Genomic DNA, 20,449 nt, shown 5'->3' with positions numbered 1-20,449 from the left:
GCAGCACAGGGGGAAGGCTGCTCCCAGTTTAATGATCCCTCACCCCAGGTATCAATACATGGGGTGAGGAGGAGGGGGAGGACAGAGATCTTCCACCCGGCGGGCGGGAGGAAGCGGCCTGCCTCTGTCACCAGGAAGGCCTGGCTCGAGGTGGCAGAGGGGGTCACCTGCGCCACCAACATATCGCCCACCTGCACACAGTGCAGGAGGCGGTCCAATGACCTCAGTAGGTCAGCCACAGTGAGTACACGTAGTCTTTCCCCTACACTCCGTCTGCCACATCACTGCCCCCACCCCACATCTCCTTCGGCACTGCCAACACTACTCTGTCACATCACCCCTCATACCCACTCAAAGCCCATCCTCATCTTACCTGCACCTACTCACCTCGCCAGTACTCACCCCGCCACTACCACGCAACCCAATCCTCATACAATCTCATGGCTCTATCCCATACTCACCCTCTCGTGCATCTCTCTCACGGCCAGCCTCACTCAACCTGCCACCACCTGTGCTGCAGCCACAGGGCATGCATCACAAATGTGCAGTAGGCAGCGTAAGGCAAACGTGTCGTGAGCATGAAGGGGATGCACAAGGGTGTTTGAGGGTTTGTCATGGTTCTTACTTCTATTGAATTTCAGAACAACTCACATCACACATTCTATTGGCACCACTACTGCCATGTCTTCGCGAATCCTGTCCGGTTTGTGCAATAATACCCGCTCCTGGGTATCCCTATGAGGACCCACCACTGATGCCACACATTGTGTCACTGCAGAGTGGGTGTAGGTGTATTTGCAGGGCTCTTCTGCGCAGACGACTGAGAGACATCGGCGATGTCCCCGGTTGCACCCTGGAAGGCTGTGGGGGAGAAGTTCGGAGGGCAGTGGTGACTTTGACAGCGACAGGTAGGAAGATGGTGCACGGGCCAGCCAGGAGCAGCTCGGCATGAAAGAGGCTGCAGATGTCCACGGCTACATGTCGAGTGACTCTGAGCCTCCATGTGCACTGCTGCTCAGAGAGGTCCAGGAGGATGAGCCTCGGTCTGTGGAACCTGTGGCAAGGGTAGTGCCCTCTGCGACGCATCTCTCTCTGTGGTAGCCCTCCCTCCTGCTGTACAGGTGGATGTGGCACAGCACTCTGTTGTGGAGCTCCACGTGTCAGAGGTGGACGGCGTGGATGGCGAGGCTGGTGAGGCAGGTGATGCTGTTCGCCCTCCGAGGAGGTCATGACTGCAGCTACGGCAGCCCCCATCCGCAAGATGTACATCTGAGGGGGTCCGCAAGGTAGGTACATGTCTCCGGACCCCGGGGTAAGTGTGCAGGTTGGTGACTTTTCTTGTCAGGAGGAGGGTGGTGGAGGCCAAACTTTGTCCCAAGTGACAGAGTGGCCTCCTGCAATGGGTGAGGATCTCCCCCCCCACCTGTCAAATGGACCTTTGCAGCTGCCACAGGCTGACAGCTGCAACACGTCCATTTGATCTGGGAGTGTTTCCCCCAGTGTGGGAAACAGTCCCATGTTGATCCAAAACCCCACATAGTCCCTTAATCAGGTCAGTTAATGACCTGAAATAGCTAAGTAAATACACTCAAGTGGCATCCCGCTGGCTTTAATTGCCTGCGGGATTCCCACCAGCGGGGGCTGCGCGTGCACGCCGGCGCGTCAGCGAGGAACCGGGAAGTGGGCGGTATCGAGGCGGGATCCGGTCGGGATCATGGATTTCCCGATTTTCGAGGGCCCCCCCGCCGAGAACGCACCCGATAGCGGGTGCTGAAATCGGGCCCATTGAGTTCATGATCTTCCGGTCATTAAAATTAATCACTGTAAAATTGGAAGCACTGTGAAACCTCTGCACCAATTCTCCGATTTATATTCACATGGAGCAAAACCTAATGCTCAGAGCCTTGCCTTGCTAAATTTACCCTCTCTCCAAAAGTAGAATGTTACTTTAGAAAATGTAACATTCATTTGTTAAAACATTTTTAACTGTATGAGATGAATCTCAGACTCGAGTCTTCTAATGGAGAGCCCAATGCACAAACACTGACACAACTGAATTGCCTGCTGGGAATACTGCAATTTCCTAAAATGAGCTTTTCAATTTAAATATAATATTTCTCTTGTGCTGGCTGGAAAAATATTGAAACCATGTTTCAGAAAAAAAGTCAACTGTACATCTTGCTGCAACAATCACTATTACTGTACTTGTTTGCACAGCATTAATAGCAATTGTTTGCACATGAGCAAGATTATGGCACTGTAGCTGGTGACGCTGCTTCTAGTTGGAAAATGCAGACGTGTATTTGGAATTTTATGTTAAAGGGGTATATAATTGTAAGGACTGTCCTGCAATTCTAAATGTTACAAACAACCTACTTGTGCAGTTATTAATGTCTCAGCCACCTTCTGTTGGTCTCCTCCTATGCCTCATTTGGTAAAAGTCGTGTCTACTGAGTCACGCAGACCATAAGAGTCTGGTTTTAATTCCCTTGTCTGTGCTGAGTTAGCTGATCTCAGCTACAGTAGCAGTAAGGGCAATTACAATTGACCCCAGTGCTCCAGGGCTAGGGAAGAGAAAAACTGACCAGAGTTCACGGGGTAAATTTTAACTGCAAGCCGGGAGGAGAGTGGGGGGAGGGAAGATTTCCGGGTGTGAAACCCGGAAGGTGGGTTGCGCTTAATGAGGCCAATCAATTGCACTTCCAGGTTTTGCGCCCGGCAGCCAGCCTGATTGACAGGCTGGAAGGCCTGCTGCAGGCCGCAGCCAGGGATTGAAGGGAGGGATGGGTTATGGGCCAGGGAGGAGTTTGGGCGGGCGAGGAAGAGATTGGGGGGCCGAGGAAGAGATCGGGGGGCCCGAGGAAGAAGACTGGAGGTCTGGTGAAGAGTCAGAGGCAGGTGGGGGTCCACCACGGGGGGCAGTCGGCTGATTGCGGGGTCCTGTTGGCCAGGTGAGCTTGTTGGGCTTGGATGAAGCATACCTGCTCCTCTGGGCCCACAAGCAGTGCAATAAAGGCACTCACCTCATGGTTCCGGCCCTTCCCGCCTTCTTTCACCTGATGTGAATGGGAAGCGATGGGAAACCCGAACAGATAAGGTTAAATTTGTTTTATTATTCCAGTACACAAAATATTAAGTACCTTAAGTATCTCAATGAGGTATGTTGCCCTTTTAAGTATCGGCCTGCCGGCTTTAAGCGGGGACGGGACTTCCTGGTGTCTGCTCTCCACATGCACACAAACCTGCCTGGGTTAAACCCAGAAGTAGGCATGTTGGAGCCGGAATGCGGTCCCGCTCTGAAAACGGAGCATTTTTACTCCCACCCGCTCCCAACCAACCTGTTCTTGGGAGTTAAAATTTACCCCCATGTTTCTGATCACTAATCTGTGACATCTGTTGAAAAGCACATCCTTCTGCACATCTGTGAGGACAGGATCAGACTCAGTCATAATGCTCCTACAGTTAAATAAGTTGCCAACAATTACTGTTGAGGGTCACACATTAAGGATAGCCACTTGGGCAAGGCACTGATGTGCGACTTATGCTAATGGAACTGTAATGTAGCAAAAATCAGTGCTATCTGGAAAAGAGGGGAGACAACTGGAGGAAGAAAAAACAGGAAAATAGGACAAGCAATCCTAAAAGCAGCTATTTTGTGTAGAACTCATTTATACAGATATCAAGACAGGGAAATTCCTCCGACCTGCTCCATTCTGCTGATGTTACTGCCAAAAGTGCGCGGAAACCTCAATTTTGTGAGTAAATGGGGTTTCCGCCGCACTTCCAGCAAAGTAAAGCTGGTGGAGCAGGATCAGCTCCGAGGAATTTCCCGTCCCGTGAAGTTCTGTGCCAGTGACATCAGGGGATTATGAATGGAACTTATCATTCGTGATGTCACCGAATGTGAGTTTTGGACAAAAAGTTTGCTTCCAGGCTGCCTGTAACCAACAGTTCTACAGATATAATGGGATAGCAATAGGTAACTGAGAGAATGCTACAAATGTATCTTGCTTTGTTATATTTAGGATTTAGAGAAAAGCAAATAGAACATTTATCTTTAACAATTTTAAATATTTTAGGAAACTTTTAGAATTTATCACTCTTTATTTGGGAACGGCTGAAAGTCGCAGTGCAGTCTTGAATTACTCTCACATAAGGGTATTTGTGCCAATATTACTAGAATTCTTTCAGGAAATTATTTACAGTAAATTACAGGGAATTTCCACACACAGGAAATATAAATACATTGCATATTGACAATAGCCAGTCCTCAAGCTTTCATACATGGCTACACAAAATAATGACTCACCAACACAGCCAATTCCTGTTGGATTAAGCTCAAAATCAGCGGGACAGTTGCACAGGTAACCACCCGGTGTGTTAACACATAAACCATTGATACAGTTGACTGGATCAGCACACTCATTGACATCTGCAAGTTAAAAAACAGAATATTTCACCTCAGCTCTTTGTACACATTCTAAGACAAATTATTTCCTGTTTCAGTAAAGTAATTACTGTAGGTAAGCAGGCGGTAATACAGTAAAATCCCCTTAAGGCAACCTTCATCAAAGGCTTAAAAATAAATATGGCTATTTACCATCTCTAATTATATTGCAAGGAATTGTCAAGAAGTTTGAACAAAGACTAATTCACATTTGAACTCGAGTAGCTCCATTACAGCTTGACATCAGTACTGTTGAGAGAAAGTTCCCAAGGCTACAGAGCTTACAAAAAGGGGTGAAATTCCCCTCAGAAAAAAACTGGAGAATGCCTGTTTACTTTGTGATTAACAATTTTCTACTGCATTTGAATTTTTAGTAACTACACATTCTGCACTTTCATTAGCAGGTTGTTAACTATCGGATAACAATAAGCATTTGCCCCTTTTTTTAGTTCAAAGAATTTTGTTCCCTTTTAAATTCAGACATTGATTCGCCTAGCTGCAGGAATTGGACTGCAAGCCAATTATGCTGCAGCAATGCATGGACATTTTGCTGTTCAAAGGATTTCTGTGCCATCATGTTGAGTAAACCCTCAGCCTGACGTTCCTGATGGCTCAACTGGTAAAGACAGTTACAACTAAACCAAATTTACTAGAAAGTACTAGTTTTGATTCTGGTCTGTGCTGTTAGCTGAACTCAACTAGGGTAGCAGTGGAGATGCTCCATTAAGCTCAGTGTCTCTGGGTTTGACCCTTACTAGAAAGTGCTTTATGCAGATGTCAGCATTGAGTTTGGCTTTGATGCTATCTCCCATCCACAGTCAAATAGCTTGCCAACACTAACTGTTTATGGTCACATGTGGAGATTAGACAATTGGGTGTAAGGTGCCATGGCTTTTGTGCTTTATGATTACTACAGTGTGAGTTTTCCTCTAGACCTTACCTGGAGCTACATAGGAGCAGGCATAGGCCATTCAGCCCCTGGAGCTTGTTCCGCCATTCAATTAGATCATGGCTGATTTGTACCTCAACTCCATTTACCCGCCTTTGATCCATATCCCTTAATACCCTCACCTAATAAAAATATGTTGATCTCAGTCTTGAAAATTTCAATTGACCCAGCAGCCACAGCCTTTTGGGGGAGAAAATTCCAGATTTCCACTAACCTTTGTGTGAAAAAGTACTTCCTGATTTCACACCTAAATGGCCTGGCTCTAATTTTAAGATTGTGCTCCTTTGTTCTGCATCCCCCACCAGAGGAAATAATTTAACATTTCAAGCCTTGATTATCTGAAAAGGATCAATGTCTGCAGAACTGTGACAGATGCCATTGAGAACAACCTCTAAGAGTGTTCACAGAGCTCTCCAGGACATTTCCAAAGAAGGTAACAGCACCAGTTGCATTTGCCAGTTTTGTACCAGTATTTCCTAAAACCAAATCTTTTACAATATGCACTTTTCTACGTCTTTACTAGTAAGTCTGCTGTACAAATGGTTCATAATAAATCTATGTATAGTGACCTTTGTACAGCAATGACAGTATCCAATGTAAAGTTTTAGAATCATGCTATAGTTAAAAATAATCCTTCAGGAGTCACAGTTGATGACTGTTCACAAATATCTTAAGCTGACAAAGCCCATTCCCGTTAAAGCCCACACTGTTCTTTGGAAGATGTTATGAGAATTTCATTATTACACATTAAAAGGGGCTTTCTCAGCTCGTAAATTACCTTATATATCAAACTAGCGAATGGGGAGGACCCTATTGACATGATCCAAGCTGAGATGACATTGCTCCATGTGTTGCTATAGTTTTACCATTTTTAAGAAAAACTAAGATTAAGATTTTATTGCAAAAGTTGATATCTTGAGGGATGGTTCGCTATTCAAAAAGCTGCCAATGTTCTTTGCAGGAACACAATGGAAACTATTTTGGACAAAAACCTGGAAAATCAAATTTACGAACCCTGCCCTTAAGTAGGATTTTTTAACACTTTTTTTTTACCTTAGAAATAATGCTGTGTGATATTACCACATTAGTACTTAATATGTGCATATAAGATTTTGTCGACTATTTTAATGGAGGCACTAACCCACTGAAAATAGTGGACAAATTCATTTTAATCAAACGCCTTAAGCATTTGTCCTATAATATTGCACAATGTAATTTCTAGGCCTTTATGTTTGTTTTGTATTTTGAGAAATCGGGAATTTCTCAATGGATAAATGAGGCTCGTCTTCTTCAGTAAATAAACACTGTAACTGTTGTATTCCTACCTGTACAGTTGCCTCCACTTCTGTCAAGTTCATAGCCATCATCACAGACACATCTGAACATACCCGGCAAATTCTGGCAGGTGCCAAACACACAAATGTTCTGAAATGAACATTCATCAATATCTAGAAGAGAAACACACAGTACTTATTCAAAGATAAATCGCAAAAACTTGGAATGCCTTTGTGGGAAAAAAGGAATTCCACAATATCACTAAATCCTCTGGACCAAAAGTTTTCTGACAAAACCTATAAAGATTTCACTCCTAGCAACAACTGTTACTTGGGAAAATGCTAACTTTTATGTCAAATCTATATGGCAATTACAAAGATATAAGCCCCAATTTTAAGTCAGGGAAGCAGTTGTGCGGGTCGGGGTTGAGGCAGGCAGCAAACCGTCTTGACCTTGGCACCACGAGGCCCGGGAGATTTTAGCTTCGGGACTTCATCTGCATAGTCTCCCGTTCAGTCAGTCTCCCGTCCGAAACCAGTGGAAAGCAGCAGCTGGCTGGAGGACAGGAGTGGAATATCGGGTGGTAAAAGACTGCCACCAGGGACCAAAGAAACAGACCCCAGCACTCAGGGAAGTGGCTGGGAGGAGGTGCTGGAGGGCCGCGAGGTTGGGGATTGGGGAAGTCAGGGGCAGGGGCGGCCTAAACTTTCCTTGTGAGGTCCAGGGGAGCACTCCTGCTCCTCCTGGCCCCACAAGAAAAGTAAAAAAATAAGTAAAATAATTTTCCTTTTTGGGCCTCTTCTGGCCCCACCTCTTCTTCCCACCAGGTTGTCCTGGTGGGTAAGCCACAATGGCTTCCGGGCACAGATCTCTGGTTAAAATAGCAGTTGGGCTCAATGACATAATCGGAGCCTGATCTGTATATTTAAAGAAGGAGCCCCTTGGTTTCCAGTGGATGCCCCTCTCTCCTGCTCAGAAGAGCAGGTTAAAATCACAACCTGTGGTAAGACAGTAAACCATGGCGAGTAAGCCCCACAGGTGATTTTAACTGCTCGCCTGCCCAGTTTTTGCCAAGTGGGTAATGTTAAACTCTCCCCATAGCGTCTGAGGGAAAAGGTCTCCTTTCACAAACTATTATACACAGACCTGAATTTTCCTTTGGAGAGGAAAGGCTGAAAATTATTAGTTTAAGAAAGCAATAGTGAGATGGAGTGTTAGCCGATAATTAAAATGCTTATATTGAGGAATTTTTTAAAGCCTTACTTTTTGGATAAATATTAAATTGTTATTTATTAAATGTCATACAGAGGACAATGCAGCTCTAGTTCTAACCTAATGGTATTAAAAAAATTAAAACTGGATGCTTATTAGCATTTTGTGCAAATATTTTCTTTTTAACATATGTTGCAATCCATCCTAAAACATATAAACAAATATTTCGATGTTATTGTGCTACAGAAACTCGAAAAACTGCCCAAGGTAATAATTTCTGCATACACCACAGATACTTGTTCCCAGAGTTACCAAACAAAAAGAAATTGCATGCTCCTTTCACTAATATAAACTATACTGACCACTAGAATAAATGCCGGTGATGGACTGGGGTTGACAATTGTAAACAATTTTACAACACCAAGTTATAGTCCAGCAATTTTATTTTAAATTCACAAGCTTTCGGAGGCTTCCTCCTTCCTCAGGTGAACGATGTGGAAATGTGTACATCATAGGACCTCGATTTGCCTATACCTGACTCTGGGAACAAGTATCTGTGGTGTATGCAGAAATTATTACCTTGGGCAGTTTTTCGAGTTTCTGTAGCACAATAACATCGAAATATTTGTTTATATGTTTTAGGATGGATTGCAACATATGTTAAAAAGAAAATATTTGCACAAAATGCTAATAAGCATCCAGTTTTAATTTTTTTAATACCATTAGGTTAGAACTAGAGCTGCATTGTCCTCTGTATGACATTTAATAAATAACAATTTCCTATGATGTACATTTCCACATCGTTCACCTGAGGAAGGAGGAAGCCTCCGAAAGCTTGTGAATTTAAAATAAAATTGCTGGACTATAACTTGGTGTTGTAAAATTGTTTAGAGTAGAATAAAGACAATGGAGGGAGGGGGGATTTTGAAGTCTCCTGTCCTGCAGAAACATGGAGGTATTGCTCTGAAAAAGGTTGAGGATGAATTACCATTCCGTTCCGTTCCCGCTGTTGCTGTGGCCACCGCAATCTTCCCTAGGCCTACTGCTGGGCAGCCACTGTGCATGCCTGAGTCAGGTATAGGCAAATCGAGGTCCTATGATGTACACAGGAACCCATTTGTCACTGTAGGACAGTACTGGGTGGAGCATGTGCGGCGCACAATCCGCCCAGCTTCAGCTGGCAGTCCATTCGAAGAGGAGCGCAAACATAAGTTTCACTATATTTTTGTGAGGCTGGGAGGAGCAGGAGGGCGGATCTAGACTCCACAAAGCCAGCCTGTGTCGCTGCGGGTCCCCCCTCCCGAGAGGGGACCCCCACACGGGCCTACTTTCTTACAAGCTGGAGGCCAGCCAGACTGTCCGATATTCCAGCGGTCCGGAGCTGGCAGGCTGCCCCAGGGCACTCGTCTCCACCCGGTGGCCAAATGCTAATGAGGCCCGGCTCTCAAAATGCACTGGGCCTCCTGCCGGGGCTGTCGGGCAGCCGACGGGCGGCTCCTCCAGCTGGCTGACTGAACTCTGCACTGGAGGAAAATCTACCCCAATGATTTATTTTGATATGATAAGAATCCCTCTGCGCACTTATATTAGCAACATTATAAACACGATCATGAAAATTCCCTCTGTTCCTTATTTATAGAGAAATTATTCTAAAAGAAATGCTTTCAATTTCACTAGAAATACTAAACAGAGGACATCTTTGCTAGTGCTACATGTAGTGACCAGAGGAAGTCTATCAGTAAGTGGGTGACTGAAAATAAATGTAAAGACTGTAGAGTGAAAAAGACTATGGGTTGAATTTCCAAAGGGGGTTTTCCCGATTGCCCACCATAACTTCGGTGGAAGATTGGCATATGGTCGGGAAAATCCCTGAGGAATTTAATGGTTTGTGACTTTACTGCATCTGTTGTTAGTTTTTATTAAAATGATAAAATTGTTAGATTAAAATTTTATTGTATTGCGAGCCGGCTGGCTATTCAATAAAGTGAAGAATGATGAGGAGATACTGATTCAGCAGAAATTTTCATGTTACTTTCTCAAGCGTTTAACATGGGCCAGAAGCAGCGAATAGCATAGTGCCTCTTAAAGCTAAATCACCCTATTATTGTTACACTTTATTAATATGAAGCGGCCTTTATGTAGATTTTGTATCAAAAAGATGTAGGATGATTCCTGCAATTCCCCACGTGGTGAGTTCCCAATCTTGAATATGGTACCAGTAGGAGGCACTCAGTGTAGCTCCGCCACTTCTCCACATGGTGGAAGGAGAATCCCAGGTTAGCTGGCCCACCACTGAGCAGCTAGAGTAACAGCACATAGAATATGGGGCTCAGACAGATTACGAAGGTCCCAGGTTGATCCCTGGTCTGTGCTGAGCTAGTTAATTCCAATTAGGACAGTAAGTGGTGCACTTCAATTCGCCTCAATGCCCCCAGTTTAGGAGGAGGAAAAAAAAAACTCTCCCGCCCCTGTTGGGACGACCCAACCAACCGGATCACTGGAGGCTGCCGAAGAACAGATAAGATTTTGTTTTTTTTACTTATGTGGAGCCAGGAGGAGCAGAAGACGGTACCACCAACAATAAAACATTCACTTAGTGTTACACTGATGTGTCAGTCTAAATTACATGCTCAAGTCCTGGAGTGCAGCTTGAACCCATGGCCTACTGGCTCAGAGGCAAGAGTAGCGAAGGGGAAAAAAATTAGTATTTTTTGAATTCTGAAAATAACGCAATTGAACACATGCAAAATGTTCAGACTTCAAAAAGTTTTTTTTAGTTGAAGCATCTGGCCTGGCTTGGGCTGAGTTTGGCTGGATGGAGGGTGGCCAAACCGAACCTGATTCAGAATGCCCTCTGGCTTGGTTATCACTATCTGAGGACCACTTTCATTTTTTTTTGGCAGGCCAGTTTTGATGAGTTAGGGCAAAACAAAATAGAGCAAATCTAAGTTTTCTTTTTGCATCCATTATTTTGGTTAGAGTTAAGGAACAGAAAAGGCACTGTTACATTGCTGGGTGTTTATCATAGGCACCCAAATAGTGAAATGGAGATAGAGGAGCAAATCTGTAGGCAAATTTGAGAGAAATATAAAAATAATAGAGCAAAATAATACCCTAATGTAGACAGGGGAAAAAACAGTGTAAAGTGCAAGGAGGGTGAAGAATTCCTAAAATGTATACAGGAGAACTTTATTAATCATTTCTAGTCCAATGAGGAAGAAAGCAGTGCTGGATCTACTTCTGGGGAATTAAGTAGAGCAAGTGGAGTGTTTTTCAATGGGAAAACATCTGGATAAAGAAAGAAAGAAAGAACTTGCATTTATGTAGCACCTTTCACGACCTCAGGACGTCCCAAAGTGCTTTATAGACAATGAAGTACTTTTGAAATGTAGTCACTGTTGTAATGTGGGAAACGTGGCAGCCAATTTGCGCACAGCAAGGCCCCACAAACTCCAATGAGATAATGACCAAATAATCTGTTTTTTTTGTATTGGTGATCATAAAATAGTGATCACAAATGATTAAATTTAAAGTAGTTATGGAAAGGGAAAAACAAAAATCGAAGGTGAAAATACCCAACTGGAAGAGAGCCAATTTCAATGATTTGAAAAGGGATCTAACACAGGTGGATTGGGAACAAAGATCAGCCAAGAAAACTGTAAAGGAGCAATGGCAGGCCTTCAAGGCGGAGATAGTTCGAGTACATAAGGAGGAAAGATAGGGCATCTAAAGCTAAAGCTCCCTGGATGACAAAGGAAATAGAGGTTAAAATAAAACAGAAAAAGGAGGTTTACGACAAATGTCAGGTATGGAATACAATAGAAAACCAGGCAGAATACAATGAGTGCAGGGGGAAATTGAAAAAGGATATAAGAAGGGCAAAGAGAGAATATGAAAAAAGATTAGGAGGTAACATAAATGGGAATCCAAAAACCTTAATAAACATATAAAAAGTAAAAGGATAGTTAAAGGAATGGTGGGGCTGATTAGGGACAAAGAAGGAAATCTTCTTGTGGAGGCAGAGGGCATGACTGAGGTATTGAATGAATACTTTGCATCTGTCTTCACAAAAAAAGAGCATGAAGTTAATGTCGCAGTAGAGGAGAAGGAAGTAGAAATATTAGATAGGATAAAAATAGATAGAAAGGAGGTGCTAAATAGGTTGGCATTATTCAAAGTTAACAAGTCACCCAATCCAGATGGGATGCATCCTAGGTTGCTGAGGAAAGCAAGGGTGGAGATAGCAGAGGCTCTGACTACAATCTTTCAATTCTCCTTGGATATGGGAGTGGTGCCACAGGACTGGAGGACTGCAAATGTTGCACCCCTGTTCAAAAAAGGGGAGAGGGATAAACCTGGTAACTACATGCTAATCAGTCTAACATCAGTGGTGGGAAAACTACTAGAGACCATGGTCAAGGACAAAATTAATTCTCACTTGAAGAAGCATGGGTTAATAAGGGATCGCCAGCACGGATTTTTTAAAGGGATATCATATCTGACTAATCTGATTGAGTTCTTTGATGAAGTATCAGAAAGGGTTGATGCAGGTAATGCAGTAGATGTTGTATGTATGGACTTTCAAAAGGCATTTGATAAAGTACCAAATAACAGAATTATTCAGAAAATAGAAGCACATGGGACTAAAGTAATGGTGGTAACTTGGGTATGTAATTGGCTAAGGGATAGGAGGCAGACAGTAATGGTGAACAGATGTTTTCTTTGACTGGAGAGAAGTATGCAGTGGGGTTCCCCTGGGGATCGTTATCAGGACCATTGCTTCTCTTGTTAAATATAAATGACCTGGACTTGTGTATAGGGAGTACAATTTCAACATTTGTGGATGATACAAAACTTGGCTACATTGTAAATAGTGAGGAGGATACTAGCAGACTTCAGGAGAACCTAGATAGACTGGTGAAATGGGCAGACAAATGGCAGGTGCAATTTAATGCAGATAAGTGTGAAGTGATGTACTTTAGGAGGAACAACATGGAGAGGTAGTATAATCTAAATGGTACTATATTGAAGGGGGTGCAAGAGCAGAGAGACCTGGGGGTGCATATTCACAAATCTTTGAAGGTGGCAGAGCAAGTTGATAAGGCGGTTAAGAAAGTGTATGGGATACTTGGCTTTGTAAATAGAGGCATTTAATACAAAAACAAGGAATTCATGTTAAACCTTTACAAATCACTGGTTAGGCCTCAGCTGGAGTATTCTGCACAATTCTGGGCGCCCATACTTTAGGAAGGATGTCAAGGCCTTGGAGAGGGTACAGAAGAGGTTTACGAGGATGATACCAGGGATGAGGAACTTCGGTTATGTGGAGAGATTGGAGAAACTGGGATTGTTCTCCTTAGAGCAGAGAAGTTTGAGGGGAGGCCTGACAGAGGTATTCAAAATAATGAGGGGTTTTGATGGAGCAAATAGGGAGAAACTGTTTCCTTTGGCAAGTGGGTCGGTAACCAGAGGTCATAGATTTAAAATAATTGGCCAAAGATCTAAAGAGGAAATGGGGAGAAATGGTTTTACATAGAGGGTTGTTAAGATCTGGAATGCACTACCTGAAAGGGTGGTGGAAGCAGATTCTACAGAAACTTTCAAAAGGCAATTGGACATGTACTTGAAGAGGACTAATTTGCAGGGTTATGGGGAAAAAGCTGGGGTGTGGGACTAAATTGGACAGTTCTTTCAAAGAGTCGGCACAGGCACGACGAGCCAAATGGCCTTCTTCTGTGCTGTAAGATTCTGTGATTTTATTGTATACAAAGGAGTTCTGACCTACTAGCCCTGGGGCAGTTGTAACAATAAGGTCATCTCCAATTCAAATGACATACCTCTGGCTTACTCCTACATTGAAGGATGAAGAATCCCCTTTAGCACTGCAGTGCATATATATTGGCATGGGTTCCACCAGCTCAAATGACATATTGTTTAAAAAGCACCAGAATTCTCCTTTAAGTTTGGTCCCCATTTCAAACTATGTACATAGTTCTCATTCCCATCTTTGTGATACCGTCTAAATAGCTGCTTGCATTTGCAACCTCTCAGTACTTAAGGCATCTTTATTGTTTTTGATAAGTGTATAATAATTGCATCGTTTTCTTTTCCCATTATTTCTCTTTTCAATACGTGCACTTACTCACAATTCACTAATTAGCGCTTAATCACAAACTAAACCGGTCTTAACATTTTCAAGTGATGCACATGTTCAATCCTGATTTGACTTTGCTGTTAGACATTTACAAAGTAAGTTGGTTTTAAATAACATTATTTTTGACTATGTAGGCAAACGGTAAAGAATAGCTCAACCATATCTCTGAGGAAGCCTGGCATTTTTTCGAGAGAGCTGCCCTTACTTCTGCCCGTTGGCTAAAAGTATGGATTTTTTATAATTACACATTTTGGATTGGACACTCCGTATTCTGCTTCCAGATTTAGCCATGGCCCATATTCAGGATGGTCAGTCAGAATTGCAAGAAACCAGTGGACTTACCTTGACATGACCTGCTATCAGAAGCTGGCGTGAATCCCATCTCGCAGTCACATCGGTATCCTCCAGGAGTGTTGAGGCACTGGCCATTCTCACACAGATTAACATTCTCTGCACACTCATCCACATCTGTAAATAAGGGTGAATTAAATAGTGCGGCTATTAGTTCACAATACATCAATTTCATATTATTTTCAAATATTCTACAGAGAGAACATTTTCCAATGATTTAATCATACTTTTGCCTAGAGGTGATTGGTGCAATGAGAATAATATTTCCTCTTGAAAAATAACTCTGCGTCTAATTATTTTAGAAATAACCAGGTAACATTAGCACAAAGGACAGTGCCATTTTTATATTAGACATCATTACTCATACAAGCATCAGATGACAGACCTTAGAAATCAATCTTTATTTGACATAACCTTTGGCAAAATGCTCACTATGATAGAATCAACTGTTCAACAGAAATTTGGGATAAACTGGCACCAAATTTGTAGTATACAGCTGCTAAATTGCAAATGGCAGTCTCTACAGCAAGATTCATATATAGTGATGGCCTCAGTGTGGCTTCATGTTCTACCATCTACAACTGATGCTGTCACAGCACTCTAGAGACTGATGCATACCGTGACATGAAATCATAACATGTATGGAGACTGATTTACCTATTTACTAATATGATCACTTCAGACCAGCTGGCATGTACCATTAAGTAGGTTTCAGTTTGTGAGGCTGGCTGACGCACACAATATATATTCAAATTTCTTTCAAGGCTGAAAATTCGGCTGTACATTCTCAGCTATGATAGGTTACTGAGCATGGGCAGTAACCCCCCAAACTTCGGACGAAACCACTGCCACAAGAAGGTATAATCCTAGATTGGCAACACTGCAGCCAGGTATAATCCTGCCAGGGTGAGTGAAACAGCGATGTTTAATGCACTGGTGCAGGTGCCCATTATACTAAAATTTCAGTTGCACCAGCAACTAAGAATTAAGACCCCGATATTTACAGGGAGATGAGGAGGGAGTGAGGGGGTGGGTGGGTGGGTGGGAGGTGGTTATTGCGGCTGGGAAACCCGGAAATGTGGATAACCCAGAGGTCCTGCTGAATTTAAAATCAGGATCTCATTAAAAATTTTTGTCTTCATTTCCTGGCCAGCAGCCAGCCAGATTGATCAATCCAGCTGGCTGCCGTGCAGGAAGGCCTGCTGTCCCAGGCACAGTCGGGGGGCGGAGAGGAGGGAGAGATCAGAAACGCCGGTGGTGGGGGGTGGGTGAGAGATCGGAAAGTCCTTGGGGAGATCAGAAAAGGCCGGGGGGAGTTTGGAGGCCTTGAAGGTTGGGGTTTTGGCAGTGGGGGGGGGGGGGGGGGGAAATCGGAGATCGGGGGGTAATCAGAGGCTTTGGTGAGATTGGAGACCAGGGGGAGATCGGAGATAGAACATGGGTCGGGGGAGAAGATGGTATCGCGGGAGAGGGGGTCGGCTGATCGCGGAGGAGGGAAGCAGGTTTTCTTGGGGGGGTCAGGGGGAGCACTTCTGCTTCTCCTGGCCCACAAGCAGTGCTGGAAAGGCACTTACCTGCTGGATCTGGCTGTTCTCACCTTCCTCCAGCTGCCGGGTTTCTCAAGCCCTGGGAAACCCGGCCCGCAGTAATTAAATCTAAAAACCTGTTAAAATTTGAGGCACGCAGCCTCATTAAAATATTTAAATTATATACCTGCCTCTGGACAGCAGGTTAGTCACCCACCTCTGTTAAAACTGGAAGCAGGTGTGTTGGAGGCTGGTTTCTGCTGCTGGTATCCTAACTCGCACCAAGTCCCGTTCACCAATCATCCCTACGCTCGCTGACCTATGTTAGCTCCCGTTCCGGCAACACCTTGATTTTAAAATTCTCATCCTTGTTTTCAAATCCCTCCATGGCCTCCTCCAGCCCTACAACTCTCCGAGATCTCTGTGCACCTCCAATTCTTGGCTCTTGCACATCCCCGATTTTAATCGCTCCACCGTTGGCAGCCCTGCCTTCAACCGCCTAGGCCCTAAGCTCTAGAATTTCTGCCCTAAAACTTTCTGCCTCTCTCTCCTTCTTTAAAATTCTCCTTAAAACTTACCTTTTTGACCAAGCTTTTGGTCACCTGTCCTAATTTCTCCTCATGTGGCTCAGTGTCAAATTTTGTTTGATAATGCTCCTGTGAAGCATCTTGGGACATTTTACTACGTTAAAGGCACTATATAAATGCAAATTGATGTTGTTGTTTTTGAGGGGGTTAAAATTCTCCCCTAAAAGTCTGTTATTCAGTATTACTCAGACATCAATCTGTAAAATAACTGTAATCTGGGCTCCTTTGAAGAGTCAATGGGTATTATGGCACAGAGCCGTAGGAATAGGCAGAGATAATTAATCTTAGCTAGGGAAGCAGTAAAGGTGCTACAATTGGCCCCAATGATGCTAGACTAGGAAGAGGTTAAAATTTCAGTTGGCCGGAGTTCCTGCTTCTGATTGTTATCTTTGCTGGAAGTCTGCATTTGTGGTGTTGGGTGAGGGCAGGATCAGGCTCAGCTATGATGCCTCTCATGGGGGAACAACCTGCCAGCACTCGCTACCTAGTTTCATGTGAGAAATCTGGCCCATTGGGTGAAGTACTGGTGCCTGCGGAATTGTACCCCAACATGGGTCACTAGTTCCAGGAGAGGAGGGGAGAAATGTAGAAGAAAAAATATAATCTATTGATAACTGTGAAGAGGTTTTCATTGCATCTGCTTAGATAGTATACCTATGCATTATGTTGCTGTCCTTTTCACTGGTGCAATAAGAAATAGATTAGACTGTGTATTATCTGGTATCTGTTTATGGCCACATTTTTACACATTAGAAAGAGCTTCAATTTAATTTCTTTCCCATACCTGAACATGTAAAACCATCCCCACCGAAACCTTCAGAGCAGAGGCAGCGATATGATCCAGGTGTGTTCATACATTTGGCATTGAGATTACAATGATGTGTTTCATTGGTGCACTCATCAAGGTCTACCAATTTAAAAAAAAGATATATAATTATTTGAATGCAATACACAACAGTATTCATTGTCACTTTCTTCCTTAACACAACTGTAAAACTAGGCCTACAACTTCATTTTTGGAGGCAGTACTGTAGCATTAAGAACAGAAAATGCAGTTAGTGCACAGCTAGTCAAGCAGCATTTGATGCCATGGTTGTATTGGGGTAGCAATCTGGACTGGTAGTTGCAGAATGTAATTTACAGCTGGCAATACCTGAGTTATGATGTGTGCTATAAACCATACTCTGGATGCCCATAAATACTCTATGTTTTAAGGGACTGTATGTTGATACATACAATCATGGGGCAAACTCACAATATATGCTCTCAGCGTCTGAAGCTCTGTATTCAGAGTGCTAAAGACAAAAATTCACCCAATTGTTTCTAAAATGCACAAACAACTGTCCAGATTTGCAAACAGCACAATAGTGACAAGAGGATGTAGCAAAGGATTTGATTGGTTTTGCAATTGGTGAGACACTTGCAAATTAAATTGAAGACCTATATAATTATAAAGTATTACTAAGTGCAAAAAAGATTTACAAGGATTATACCAGAACTCAGTGGGTACAACTACCAGGAAAGACTGAACAGGCTGGGGATCTTTTCTCTAGAAAAGAGAAGAGGTAGCTTGATAGAGGTCTTTAAAATTATGAAGGGGTTCGATAGGGTAGACCTAGAGATGTAGGCCCCGATATTAATGGCGAGGTGGGATGGGTATGGGGGAAGCTGATGGCGGGCAGGGCCTCATTTAAATAAATCACTGCAAACTCCTGCCCCGACAGCCGGACAGATTGACTACCTGGCTGACGGGCGGGAGCAGAAATTGGCGGCAAGAGGCCACAGCTGGGGACCTGTGGGAATGTTGCCCAGCTGTCAGTAGTGGGGGAAGGTTTGGGGCCACGATCGGGAGGGTGGGGAGTTTGACAGATCAAAGCCGCAATTGGGAGGTAGGGGGCTGAGGAGGCCGAAAGCTTCCTTGTGAGGCCTGGGGGGCCCCTCTTGCTCCTTCTGGCCCACAAAAAGCTTAAATATAGGCAATGTCTTAAAACTTAACTCGGCCTCTTCTGGACAGTTGGCAATTTTCGCCATGTCTCTGCTGCCGGGCAGCAGACAGAGTGGGTCTCTTCCTGTGGTGAGGTTATCATCATCGGGCCATAACTTCTGCATGTTATGTAGGCCCCCACCTACTTTTAGTGGGAGCCTCATCCAGGGCCTGAATTGCAGCTGTAAATATTACAGCGGCGACGAATGGAGTCAGGGGGAGGGTTAAAATTGAGGCTGATGTGGGGGAGTCCAAACCTAACGGCCATAAATATGAAATAGTTACTAATAAATTACTAATAAATCCAATAAGGAATTCAGTAGAAACTTCTTCACTCAGAGAGTGGTGAGAATGTGGGACTTGCTACCACATGGAGTGGTTTAGGTGATTAGTGAAGATGCATTTAAGGGGAAGCTAGATAAGTGCAAGGGGGAGAAAGGAATAGAAGGATATGATGAGATGAAGTAAGGTGGGAGGAGGCTCTGCAGCATAAACACTGGCATTGACCTGTTGGGCTGAGTGGCCTGTTTCTGTGCTGTAAAATTCAATGTAATTCTATATAATTACATATTGATTCAAAAAATGAATGATACAATGAATGGAACAAAATGAACTCAGAGGGGTAGACCTTGACTTTGTGCGATAGTGTCGCTATCACCCATTTTACACTATCGCACAAAGTCAAGATCTACCCAGAGATTTAGAAAGGGACCTTGGAGTAATAATAGACATAGGTCCCAATATTTACGGGGGAGCGGGGGGCGGGGACAGGGGGGGGTTGTAGCGGCCGGGAAACCTGGAAATACGGGTGACCCGTAGGTCCTGTCGAATTTAATGGTAGGCCCTCATGTAAAATTTATGTCTCTGTTTGCTGGCCGGCAGCCAGACAGATTGAGAGGCTAGCTGGCTGGCGGGTGGAAAGACTGGCTGGCAGGCGGAAAGGCCTGCGGCACCAGGTCACAGCCAGGAAGCAGAGAGGAGGGAGGGAGAGATAGTTGTTTGGGGTTGGGGGGGGGGGGGTGAAAACAGGACACCATGGAGGGCCAGGTAGGTGATCACTTTTTGGGGAGTGATCGAGGGAGGGTGTAATCGCGGGAAGGGGTCCGATTTTTAACCCCCCCCCCCCCCCCCGCCCGTCCAGGGCAGCTGAAACTCCCCCCACAATGTCCAGTATGCCTAAAGCTAATAGAATATTAGGATATGTGGCTGTAATTGTAAAATAGGTCTACTAAAGCTTCACAATGCACTTATTGGATCACAGTATGCAGGGCATTCTGGAGGGGGAGGGTGAACAGCCAGTAGTCGTGGTCCATATTGGTACCAACGACACAGGTAAAAATAGGGATGAGGTCCTGCAAGGCGAATTTAAGGAGTTAGGAGATAAATTAAAAAGCAGGACTTCAAAGGTAGTGATCTCAGGATTACTACCGGTGCCATGTGCTAGTGAATATAGGAACAGGAAAATAGACCGGATGAATGCGTGGCTGCAGGGATGGTGTAGGAGGAAGGGATTTAGATTCCTGGGACATTGGGACCGGTTCTGGGGAAGGTGGGACCTGTACAAGCGTGACGGGTTACACCCGAGCAGGACCGGGACCAATGTCCTCGCGGGGGTGTTTGCTAGTGCTGTTGGGGAAGGTTTAAACTAGAGTGGCAGGGGGATGGGAACCTGAGCGGGGAGTCAGAAGGGAATAAAATTGAGAGCAGCAAGAGAGGGGAAGACCCAGGGGAAATCTACAATACAAATAGTACAAACAGTTGTTCAAGAACAAGTGAGAGGGAAAAGCGTAGAGCAGCGGAAAGAAAGTGTACTTTAGGCACGACAGATAAAATAAAAACTAGAAAGCGTAAGGCGATTAACCCAGCATCAAAGCTGTGGCAGGGGGTTGGGAACCTGAGCAGGGAGACAGAGGAAAGCGTGTCAGGAAGGGACAGAAGGTATGGAGTAAAAGGTAAAGTGTTAA

General features: G+C 44.2%; 1 protein-coding gene across 1 annotated transcript in view; it reads right to left on the bottom strand.

Annotated features, from left to right (window-relative positions):
* Positions 1-20,449, bottom strand: part of LOC137321079 (fibrillin-2) — a 394,436-nt gene that overhangs the window by 100,665 nt on the left and 273,322 nt on the right. The window contains exons 33-36 of the mRNA XM_067983259.1: positions 17,286-17,408; positions 14,380-14,505; positions 6,722-6,844; positions 4,310-4,432 (exon numbers count right to left, since the gene is read on the bottom strand). Of these exons, the coding sequence (XP_067839360.1) occupies positions 4,310-4,432; positions 6,722-6,844; positions 14,380-14,505; positions 17,286-17,408 (495 nt within the window). The remainder of the gene's footprint in view (positions 1-4,309; positions 4,433-6,721; positions 6,845-14,379; positions 14,506-17,285; positions 17,409-20,449) is intronic.

Source organism: Heptranchias perlo, chromosome 4 (assembly GCF_035084215.1).
Source record: "Heptranchias perlo isolate sHepPer1 chromosome 4, sHepPer1.hap1, whole genome shotgun sequence".
NCBI classification, from domain to species: Eukaryota; Metazoa; Chordata; class Chondrichthyes; order Hexanchiformes; family Hexanchidae; genus Heptranchias; species Heptranchias perlo.
This window is presented reverse-complemented; position numbering and strand designations above follow the sequence as displayed.